Here is a 12,223-nt window from a genome sequence, read left to right on the forward strand (position 1 = left end):
AGAAACCCTGCTGTTATTTTCTCTGTCCTTCAGGGGGCCTCTGAGCTTATTATCTTATTGACTCAATGCCTTGCCCCTGGTAGAGATCAGCCAAGGTGAGCCAAAGCTGCTCCTCACATGGTTAGAACCTGGCTTTTGTACCTGATCTTAGCGTGGGTCTCGGGCAGCCCCACTGGGGAAGCTTTATGAGCCTTGCACTGGGCTTGGCTTCCTGTCTGTGGCCCTCGCTCTGCCTCCCGGGATTCATCCTCTGGCCTCTGGAGAGTTCCTGTTTCTGGTTTTAGAGATTCCCTGGGTCATGGCCAAGCTTGGCTAATTGAGGTTCCTGGACTTAGCTCATAGGCCAGTTATCTAGGTCCCTACAACTTCAGCTCTCTATGAGTGCTTGTTCTCCTGCTCCCCATTCTGTAAAGTGATGTGGAGCAAAGGATGAAGTGTTTATTCTTTTTGCTTGTTTTGTTTCGTTTTGTTTTCAAGGCATGCTTTCTCTGCGTAGCCCTGGCTGTCCTGGAACTCCCTCTGTAAACCAGGCTGGCCTTGAACTCACAGCGATCCACCTGCTTCTGCCTCTTGGGTGCTGTGATTAAAGGCCCGTGCCACCGATGACCAGTGTTTTATTATTTCGTCCATATGTCCCTGATTCTGGGGATCAACCCCAGGGCCTTGGACATGCTAGATAGGTTCTCTGCTGGTAACGCTACACTGCCAGCTTATGTAGTCTTTTTGAAATAGATATTTGCTGCACGCCTATAATTCCAGCAGTTACAAGGCTGAGACAGGAGGATTTTGAATTTAAGGCCATATTGAGCTACCTGTTGAGATTCTGTCTCAAAAGGCAAAACGAGGGCTAGGGATGTAGATGCTGGCATACTGGTGAAGGGCCGGCCTGGCATCTGTGAAGCTCTGGACTCCATTCTCAGCACCACATAAACTGGACATGATGATGGTCTACACTTAATCCTAGCGCTCAGGAGATACAGGCAGAAGGAACAGAAATTCAGAGTCATCCTGAGTGAGTTGGAGTCCAGCCTAAAGCACATGAGACCCTTTGGTGTTTGTTTTTGTTTTTTGTTTTGTTTTGTTTTTTCGAGACAGGGTTTCTCTGTGTGTAGCCCTGGCTGTCCTGGAACTCGCTCTGTAGACCAGGCTGGCCTTGAACCCTGCCTGCCCCTGCCTGCCCCTGCCTCCTGAGTGCTGGGGTTAAAGGCATGTGCCACCACCATCCGGCGTCTTTAACTTTTACTTTGGGACAAGGTCTTTGTAAGTTGCCCACGCTGGTCCTGAAGTTACTATTCTCCTCCCTCAGCCTCTAGAGCAGCAGGTATAACAGACCTGCATTGCAGGCCTCTGTCAAATCACATTAAATTTAATGAAGGTCTATTTCACTTTTTTTTATTTTCAGAAAATTCAATTTACTATAAAACGAAATCTTTGCCTAATTGAAGATCACAATGAAATTAATGTCTCTTGCATTTTAATTTAGACATGATTCCATTTTGAGGGTGTTTGGGTGAAGGCATGTGACATGTGACATTTGATTTTCATTTTTGAGATAGGGTCTCGTATAGATCAGGCTGGTTTCAAATTCACTAGGTAGCTGAGCATGGACTTGAACTTCTGATCCTCCGGCTTCGTACATGCTAGGAAGGCGCTCTTACCGATGAGTGGACTCCCAGCCTGTTAGTTTTTACACTATTACTCCTAAGATATATACTCCTGCCTGCTGCCCTTTTCCGTGTTGTTAAAGCCTTATCTATGAATTTCTTCCTCCCAAGTGCTGGAGTTAAAGGTGTGCATCACCACAGCCTGGTTGAGACCCTGTACTAAACATATATGTGCACACGCACACACACACACACACACACACACACACACACTCCTTCCTGCCCCTTCCTCTGAGAAGAGCAACCCTCTACCACACAGACTGAGAACCCAGCCCTCAGGTCTCCACCAGGGATGCCATGGAAGTGAGTGGAGCTCCTTGGATTCCTCAGACACGGGGTAAATCTGACTTAGCATAGGGAGGCTTAGCTCATGCTCTGCCTGACAGGGTCCAGATTCAAGGGGACAGCTCTTGTCAGTAGGATCCGTGAGCGGAGTGAGGGTGATAATGCCTAATTGCTGCGGGTGTTGTCACTTTTCTTGCTTGAATTTCAGGCTCCAGCAGCCCATGACAGGTTACTCGTGGAAGCCTCCAGGATTTCAGCTGGAAACTAGCTGAGGCCCTGGTTTCAGAACCTCCCCATAGGGCAGGCACAGAAGCCAGGGAACAGCTTCATTTAGGGCTTTAGCTGAACCTGAACAAAGCAAGGATATGTGGTGCGGTGAGATAAGGCCGCCTAGACCCCCATTCCAATAGGCCTGTTATTTGTTCTGGAGATTTCAGGGAGTCAGACGAAGCCCGATGTTTATTAGATGCACCAACAGCTCATGTTAGTGAAGAGAGCAAGAGGGGCGGATACAATGGCAGTTCGGTGAGGCCGAGTTCTTGTTTACACGTTATTGTTTATCTGTCTGGTCAACGGGCTGCCCAGACGGATCAGATGGTAAAGGTGCTTGCCACCAAGGCTGGTGAGTCGAGGTCTAGCCTTGCAATCCACATGGTGGAAGGAGAGAGCCAGCTCCCAGTAAGTTGCCCTTTGACAGACACACGCTAGTTCTGGCAGGACTGTCTCCCCCAACTCATATATGTGCACATGTGTGTGCGTGCACACACAAATAAATAAATGGAAGCTCTCTCTCTCACACACACACACAGATACACACACATAGACACAGACATACACATACACAGAGAGACACATATACACACACAGAGACACAGACACACACACATAGACACAGACATACACATACACACATACACACACATACACACAGAATACACATACACACAGAGACACACATACACACACAGACACTTAAACATACAGACACACATAGACACAGACACACACACACATACACACAGACATACACACAGACATAAACACAGACACAGAAATACACAGATATTCACAGACACACACATACACAGATAGACACAGACACACACATACACAGATAGACACAGACACACACATACACAGATAGACACATACAGACAGACAGACAGACAGACACACACACACTACTGCTGACATCACACATCTATGCAGGAAGGTTACCCAGTAACTACTTCCGGAACTGTAAGTTATTTAGGGGATAAAGTATCAGGTCACCTGATCTTACACACTAAGATAGATGCCAGGTGGGTTGCTAAGGCGTCAAGTCATTGAGAAGGAGTGTCTCAGCTGGCTTCTGCACTCTCCAGGCTAGACTTAGCCTTTATGTTCTGTGATCTGGAGTGGGGACGTCTCCCCGTTTGGCACATTGTCCCCTCATGTCCTCATAGGCAGGGTGTTTCTCCTGGCTTCATTCCCTTTAGAGAATGAATGTCCAGTTTCCTTAGGGGACCCATGGGTCTGGCTCCCTTGGCTCCTCTTAGACAGCACCATCTCCACCCACTTGGAGGTCACTGCTGTCCCTTCTTGTAATTAGGGTATGTCCATATTTTTGGACATCTACAATGACTTCCTTTCATTTCCAGAGAGAAAGCCCCTAAATTTCTTTCAGTTTACAATTTACTAACTTATGACTCTTTCTTTCATTTCACTTCTTGGAATATCTTTCTTTCAAAGAAATAGGACTTGGGAAAGCCGTCTGTAAAGTGCCTGCATCACAGTGTATCTAGCACAGACAAGCGGAGCATCACAAGTCCTAGAGAGGAGCAACCCACAGCCCGTGACCTAACCGGTGTCTCCAAAGGCATTTAAGGTTGTGAGGGAGGCTGGTGATTCAAGGGAAGTGGAAAAGGCAGAACACAGACCTGTGGCCACACTGTTACAGTGTTATTCAGATTTTATTTGAACACAAGCATGAAAAAATATGGAAACAGTTTTAAAATCTATCTACCTACCTACCTATCATCTATCTATCTATCTGTCGGTCTATGTGGTTTTGTGTGTGTGTGTGTGTGAGTGTGTGTGTGCTGTTGCAATTGCACAGTGCCTGTGGACACCAGAAGATGTCATCCTGGAGTTGAGTTAGAGGCAGTTATGAGCTGCCTGATGTGGGTGCTGGCACTGGATCTGGCTGGTTTAGAACTCACTATGTAGAGAAGACTGGCCTAGAACTCACAGAGATCTGCTCCTCTCTGCCAGAAGAGTGTAGATTAAAGGCACTACCATGTTCAGCCCTATCTTTTGTCTTTGAAGTTAACATACACAATAGTGGGTTTCACTGTGGCATTTTTACACGTGTTTCTTTATCCTCAGTTCTGTACAGGACAGTCTGGATTATCGAGTGACCCATTCTCAAGAAAAGCCAAACTAACAACAAAAAAATCAAAGAAAAACAAGAAAAAGGATCCTGAGGTCAGCAACTGAGAGGCCAGTGAGCCGGCACCATTAGATCAGGAAGAAGTTTTGATATCGCCCAGTGTGATGCCCAGCGTGACACAGCCCCCTGCTTTGTTTGCATGGACTCCGTATCACCCTGTTCTTCTCTTGCCTACCCAGGAAGGCAGTGCTGAATCCAAGTGGCTGGAATTTATCCTTTTATGAAATAACATTGAGTCTATTCTGATTCATGAAAAAATAACACATCACTCATGAGCTTTAGGCCAGACATGGTGACGAAGTCTTCTGTGCATCATTCCTCGTGTCTGAGTATCCCGCTTCTCATCCAACCCAGTCATTTCTCAGCGGGGAAACTGAGGTCTAGAGAATGGACAGAGTGTGAGAGACAGGTTTGTGTGGTGGGGCGGGGGTGGGGTGGGGTGGGGTGGGGAGCCGGGTCTCCTAACCCTAGAAGGTGCTCTTTCTGAGAGCTTCTGTCAGTCTTGGTGGAGGGAGGGGCTGGTGGGGGCGTGAGGCAAAGTGAAGGAGAGAGACAAAGGAAAGAAACAATGTTAAAGTTACTACCCAGCCACATCCTCAGGCCCACTGAGCTTTGCATCTGCCAGAACACTCTCCAGGCCTTAGCGTCCCTTGTTTGGAAGTGAGGGGATCCGAAGGGTATCGGTGTAAGTCAAATTGTGTCCTCCACAGACATGCTGAAGTCATCATCCCCAGGCTCCAAAATGTAAACTGATTTGGAAATAGGGTCTTTCCCAGAATAATCAAATAGAAGTGACATCTTTGGATCGAGTTCAGTATGAATGCATGTGTGAACATACACACACACATACATACACACACACACACATATACATACACACACACATACACACACATACACACACACACACATATACATACACACACACATACANACACACACATATACATACACACACACATACACACACACACACACACACATACACACACACACACACACACACACACACACACACACACGAGAGGTAGAGGAGGAGAAGGAAGAAAGATGATCAAGAACGGCCTAAGAAGGTGGGGGTGATGCTTCTAGAAGAGCCGAAGATGCTCAAAAAACTATTAGGAACCAAGGGAACGCTGTGAGGGCATTCTCACCCATGGCCCTCAGAAACCTCAAGTTTGGACCTCCAGGGTCCAGCACTGAGAGGATGCGTTCAACTGTCTCAGCCCCCGTTCCTCAGCAGTTTGGTACTATGGTTACAGGGGCTTTGTCAGTCAAAGGCAGGTGGGATGGAACCCTCCAAGATCTTCATTGCAAAGTCTGCACATGGCCCTTCCCCTCTGCCCAGCCTTCACCCTCAGCTGGTTTGTCCTTGTGTCTGTGTAGCTGCCAGTAGAGGTCCCAAATCCCCAGTTTTCTCCAGGTACAGCTTCACCCCAGCCCTCACATCAACTCCAGAGAATGTGAGCGCTCAGTCTGGTCATTAAACTTCTGTCACCCTTCCAAGGTAGGCCAGGGAGAGGGCATGGAAAACAGTCACCCAGGGCCTTGGATAGGGGTGGCTCTGACAGCCTACAACCTTTGACCTCTCAGCCGAGAAGGGACTCAGCCTCCTGGATCAGACCTTCTAATACAGACCTGCCTCTTTGGGCCCACTTCCTGTCTCTCAGTTCACTGTGAGATCTGGGTCTCTGGGGGAAATGCAAGAGTCTCTGTGAAAACATGTAGACTCATGGAGATAGATGTGTTCCGAACAGTGGTTGGGACCCTGAGAGGTAGTGGCCATCACTGATGAAATCAGGGAAGGCTTCCTGGAGGAGAGCGGATGTTATCTTCCAGGCCTTGCTGGAAAGTATGGGATGAATTTTTTTTTCCCGTGAGCCAAGCGCCATGTGCTTTTACTTATTTTATGTCCTTCATAAAGAAGGTGAGGCTGGTCTCAAACTTACTATAGAGCCAAAACGATGGCCTTGGACTTCTAGCCCTCATGCTTTCTCCTCACAAGTGTTGAGTGAGATTACAGGCACCCAATTCCACGGCACGTTTATGTGACACTGGGGATCCAACCCAGAGATCTGCTTATGCAGGAACTCTTTATCAGGTGAGACCATCCTCAGCCTGCTTATGTTGTTTTAGAGGTGAGAGAAACTGTGATCAGACTCGATTGACTCCAGGCCATAGGGCTGGCACACGTGGGGGCAATATTTAAATTTAAGACCCAGGTATGAGCTTTCAGTGAGCTTTCAGAAGCTCAGCTTAGTCCTTATGCACCGATGCTCTGACCCTTTTCAGTCAGGCTCTTAGAGGCTCCAGGGAGTGACAAAGAAAGAGGACCATTGGCACTGCCATCGTCTAGGGTCCCCAGTGAGTCTGGATACACAGATAGGAGCTAAGATGTAGGCCCCTGGGTTGCACCTTCTCATAGGCAGACTAGAAAACACACCAATTACTCTTACCCCCCACCCCCACCCCTTTTAGAAATCCTCAGGCTTTCTGACTCGGCCTCTGTTGCCTGTTTTTGGATCTCTTTCCCCTAGCTGGGCTGCCTGGTCTGGCTTCAGTGGGAGAGGATGTGCCAGGACAGGTTGGTGTGGGTGGGGGTGGGGGGAGAAGTCCCCTTCTCCTCAGTGAAGGAGGAGAGAGAATGGATGAAGGGTATGGAAGGGAGGGACTGGGGAGGGCTGCAATTGGGATGTAAAATGAACATATAAATAATGAAAAAAAAAAAAGTCCTCAGACACCCATGGTGAGGTGGGAAGGACACATGGGGCAAATTTTAGTTAGACTAGGACAGCCTTGGTGGCAGGTATGCTTGGGAGCAAATGTTTAGTCAGGAGGCACATTGCAGGGCACAGCAGGCTGGGGTACCAGATGGGCATGGGACAGGACAGGAAGAGACACTGCCTGTCTGGGCCGATTAATGAGCAGCTGATTAACAGGACATTGGAAAGGATGTGGGAATGGGATGAAAAGACCCTAGTACCCCGGGGTGTTTCGCAAGGGAGAGTCATGGGGACTTGGTGCTGAGGGAAAGGATTTGAGTCTTGAGGCCTTAGGGTGCTCTCTGGAGCTGGGCTGTAGAGGACTAGAAAGCAAGCAAGTCTGTGCAAAATAACTGCCTTGCCTCTCACCCCTGGCTCCCCCCGCCCTGCCCCCACAGCCATGACAACATCAGTGCACACCTGACTTATGATGGAGTCCTGTTTATTTGAGGATCATAAACAGTGGAACTAGAAGTGAGAAAAACAAGACACCAACCCGTTCCCCTGGCAAGGGCCAGTTCCGGCGCAGGCTGTGTCTGTCCAGGTGACGAGGCTGAGCCAGCAGCCTGCATCAGTGCCTTTTCCCAGGAGAAGTGGGGTGTGATGAAAACCCAGGGTTCAGTGACTCGTCTAGTAGGGGAGGCTCGAAAGTCAACTTGGCGCTGGGTCCCTCAGCAACAGGTGAAAAGGATCAGAGGGTTCACAGTACACTTAGTCAAGAGCACTCCCACCTGCTGTGACCCAGTCTGGGTAGAGTCACATTCTGGAAAGAAGCCAGTGTCCTCTGGTCATCACAAGGCTCCAGGTATTCCAGAACAATCTGTGACCAGGTCCTCTGCCCAGCGAATGTCCACCTCCCTGGCCCAGTTGTCTCTGAGGTGCCTTTGAGGAGTGGACCGCCAGAGAGGCATCCAAGGTACACGTGCGTGCTCCTCTGGGCAGCTCTGTTGAGTGACATTAGCCCCAGATCCCTACACATACTGCTTCTTGGATGCAGAGCTGTTGGGGCGGCTAGGGGACTTTCGGCCACCCTGGGGGGCTGCGTTTACAAATGGGGGAGGTCTGGAAGAGGCCAGTCTCTCCTCTGTGGTCAAGTTGGCCCAGTTCTGCTCAGTGGATGAGAGCCCGTTGTAGGTGGGACACGGTGGGGACGAGGGTCCCTCGCCCATGGGGAGGTAGAAGAAAACCTGTTCAGGGTAAGGGTCTGAGGCACTGCCCTGGGCAGGGCGGGTGTCGTGGTCCCTTCGTGCTTTTATCTCCCGGCTGACACACCGACACAGCAGGTGAACCAGCTCCAGCAGGTTGAGCACCAGGGAGATGACTCCCACCACCAGCATGAAGATGATGAAGATAGTTTTCTCAGTGGGTCGAGAGACATAGCAGTCCACGACATGGGGGCAGGGCGCACGCTGGCACACAAACACCGGCTCCATGGTCCAGCCGTAGAGGCGCCACTGGCCATAGAGGAAGCCTGCCTCCAGCACACTCTTACACAGCACGCTGACCACATAGGTACCCATGAGTGCCCCACGAATCCGAAGACGACCGTCTTCTGCCACTGAGATCTTGGCCATCTGATGTTCGATGGCAGCCAGTGCCCGCTCTACATGTAGGTCCTTGGATGGCAGCGCCCGGAGCTCTCCCTCTTTCTGCCGCAACCGCTCTTCCCGCCGAGACAGGTAGATGACGTGGCCCAGGTAGATCAGGGTGGGTGTGCTGACGAAGAGGAACTGCAGCACCCAGTATCGGATGTGGGAGATGGGGAAGGCCTGGTCATAGCAGACGTTGGTGCAGCCCGGCTGGGCTGTGTTACACTCAAAATCAGACTGCTCGTCGCCCCACACTGACTCGCCAGCCAGCCCCAGGATGAGGATTCGGAAGATGAAGAGCACCGTTAACCAGATCTTGCCCACCACGGTCGAGTGTTCCTGGACCTGGTCTAGTAACTTCTCCAGGAAGCCCCAGTCGCCCATGTTTCCAGGGCCTCTCTCTGCAGGGAGACAGGGGTCAGAGGACCATCAGCAGGGCAGCACAAAGCCTTTCTCAGCTCCCCCCCAGATGTAAGCCCTTGGGAGGTCCGCCTGTGCTAGGGTCCCAACCTAACCACACATTGTGCTTTCTTTCACAGGCCAGTGCCCCAGGGTGACCACAACCCGAAGACGTGTGGATTGAATAGAGGTTCCTATGGAAACAGAGCAGTTGAGGAACTTATCCAAGGTCACACACAGTTGTGCCATGCCCTTCCTCCCTTTTGTTCAAGGCTGGCAACCCCAAGAGAGCAGGGGTGGGGAGAGATGGTTATTAGGGGTCCCCGTTTCCATCTTCCACACCTCATTTAAAATGTTGAGGGCCTCATTTGAATCTTTGCACTTGCCGGTGGGGCTGGGGGTAAGGGAAGATGGGGTGAGGGACTCAGAGCCCAGGGCATTTGGTCCACCTGTCTACCAAAAGGACCACCTGCGATTATAGTGAATACACCTGAGCCTGTCCTAGCTCACTTCCCTCCAAAGCTGTTGCAGCCATTCTAGATAGACCCTTGCAAGGAATGGCCATAGCTGGGTGGAGGTTCCAACGTTCCCAGAACATCTCATGGTGTGTGTGAAAAACGTGGTGATGTGTGGTGTGGGTGCTGTTCCAGAAGTAAAGCAGGTACTACCAAACCTACATTCAAATACTGCTTTCTTCTCACCACCTGGGGATTTGGATTAGTAATCTTCCGGGCGCCCTCGGTCTCTCCTTAAGGGTTCATTGAAAAAAAAAGAGGGAAGGGAGCTAAGCACAAGAGGCTGGTTAAAGGCAGGCTAGGTGAGTGCCCATGGAGGCTTCAGTCGCGTCTGGCACCCCGGGGGCAAGCAAGCCTCAGCCCTCCCGCAGTGGAGTGAACCGTTTCCCCTGCTCCCCGAACTCACCGCCTGCTTGCCCGGCTGGCCCAGGTAGAGGGGACGACCGTGGCCGAAGCTGCGCCTGCGGGAATCCTGCAGGACCGCGCCTCCCGCAGGACGCCTTAAATAGCGCGCAGCTGCGGGTTTAGGGCAGGAAACGCCAGCCAGAGGGCTCTGGGGAGCAGGGAGGCGGGGCCTGGGAGGGACAGACTCCCAGGACCCGCCCAGATTGTGCTTCTTTGGTTGCGGGAGATGGAAGCTGTCTTGTTTCTCTGCTCTGAAGCCCTCCAGTATCCCAGATTGCACTCCCCCCAGGTCCAGTGCCCTCCCTAGGTCCGCAGGATGTGAACGCGTTTTTTTTTTTTTTTTTTTTAGTGAGAGGAGCTGGCAGATCTGGCACCTGGTCCGGAGGCTGTAAGGAGTGGGTGGGGTAAGAAGGGAGACTCATCCGTGTGCCCTGCACCTGAGGCCACTGGACCCACATTGGAGAGGGGTGAGAATTCTTCCTTCCTAGAATCTGGTTGATCTAGGGGTCTCTACTTCACTAATCCTGGGCAGGCTATACCATCAGAAGTCACTTAGGAACTCTCTAGGGCCCTTTGATCTGAGAGTGGAAGTGGAGGGAAGCTCCGGTCCTTTAGCTGGGTTCCAGTCGATGCCTCTAAAAGAGAGGAAAGATCTTCCTGGGGAATTTGGAAGCAGGCAGAGCCCTGCTTCACTGTGAACGAAGGGTGTGGGATTGAGAACCCGCCTGCAGCTGGGAAAGCCACAATAAACCTGCCAGGCCTGGTTTCCTACCCTCCTTACTAGATGCAGACATTGAGCAGGGTAAGCCCGTGGGTAACAGTAAAAGTGTAAAGGTGGGGTCCTTTGTAGTAGAACCAGGGCATCACCGGGTGTGGTTAGGGGTTGAGAAAGCCAGGCGGTGCAGACAGCATCACTGCCTTGGAGCCACCAGGTTTGGTTTCTTGTGCTAACGCCCAGAAGAGGCTGGAGGACCCAACCATGAGGCTTGTCAGAGCAATGAGCGTCAGTCAACCTTACCCTCCTCTGCCCTGACCCTACCGAATAGCGATGGAAGGATACCTGCTCTGGAGGGCCAGCCAAAGCCCCCAGTGTGCTGTATTGGTTCTAAAGGTTTGAGTGAGGACCTGAAGTCACTGAGATGTAAACCCTGAACTTGGGAGGCTGAGATAGGCAGAGCAAGAGTTTCAGGCCAACCTGGGATACATGGTGGAAACCTGTTTAAGCAAACAACCAACCCCATAAAACACAAATACACAGGCATGGTGGTACAGGCAGCCTGTAATCCTAGTTCTGTGGAAAAATGAGGCAGAGGGATTAAAATGTCAATGCTATGGGGCTGGGGGTGTAAATCTATTGGTTGAGAACTTGTTCAGTACTCACAGAGCCTTAGGTTCTAGCCCTGGTGGCACATAAACCAGGCGGCACATGCCTGGAACCTCACAGGAGGAGGAGGAAGAGGCAAGAAGGTCAGAAGTTCAAGGCTGTCTTCTCCTTTATGAGTTTGAGGTCAGTCTGTGGTACATGAGACATTGTCAAGGAGAGGAGAGGCAGGGGAAGAAGAGAAGGAGGAGGGAGGGAAAGAGGGAGGAAAGGAGAGAGAGAGAGTTAGTTCAAGGACAGTCAGCAATTTAGCAAGACTCTTGCCTCAAAATGTTGAAAGAAAGAAATCTGGTGGTGTAGTTGAGCAGTTGAGCCCATGCCAGGCTTGTGCAGGCACAAGGTTTCCGTCTTTGTTGTCCCACGTATGACCAACTTACCTACCATCCAACCAAGACCATCACAAAGCCTGACAGAAAGGATCTGCACTGTTCCAGGAGAGGGCAGAAAAGCCAAGGGAGGTTGGGGCCTAGGATTGGCAGGGTCTAGGGCAGCTGAGGGTGAGAAAGTGGCTGGGGCCTCCTGGGCAGGGGCAGTCGGTGGCTAAGCTCAGACTGCAGACCAGAGCCTGAGCTCAGGCTAGGCGGGCTTTCCCTTCCAGGCCTCTTTCTCTGAGGGCCTGATCAGGCAGGGCTGAACGGAGCCTCCTGGGATTCTACTGGGGACAAGTGCGCCGACGTAGTTCTGACCCTTGAAGGCGTGGGAACAGTGTCTGCTCTGGTAGCTTTTCTGCCGAGTTGCCTTTGAGGTTGGGCCTCAAATCCTTTTGAAGGTTTTGCTCCCATCTGGTTCCCA

General features: G+C 51.0%; 1 protein-coding gene across 1 annotated transcript; it reads right to left on the bottom strand.

The window, feature by feature from the left end:
* Positions 1–7,567: 7,567 nt before the first annotated feature.
* Gja4 (gap junction protein alpha 4) lies at positions 7,568–10,165 on the bottom strand. The gene is made up of 2 exons (XM_021160828.1): positions 10,052–10,165; positions 7,568–9,132 (listed from the first exon to the last, which is right to left on the bottom strand). The coding sequence occupies exon 2, from the start codon at positions 9,113–9,115 to the stop codon at positions 8,114–8,116; it is 1,002 nt and encodes a 333-aa protein (XP_021016487.1). The 5' UTR covers positions 9,116–9,132; positions 10,052–10,165; the 3' UTR covers positions 7,568–8,113.
* Between the last annotated feature and the right edge of the window lie 2,058 nt (positions 10,166–12,223).

Source organism: Mus caroli, chromosome 4 (genome assembly GCF_900094665.2).
Source record: "Mus caroli chromosome 4, CAROLI_EIJ_v1.1, whole genome shotgun sequence".
NCBI lineage: Eukaryota > Metazoa > Chordata > Mammalia > Rodentia > Muridae > Mus > Mus caroli.

Bases quoted from the DNA above. Each gene is read 5' to 3' on its own strand.
- Gja4 (XM_021160828.1), bottom strand. From the start codon at position 9,115: ATGGGCGACTGGGGCTTCCTGGAGAAGTTACTAGACCAGGTCCAGGAA.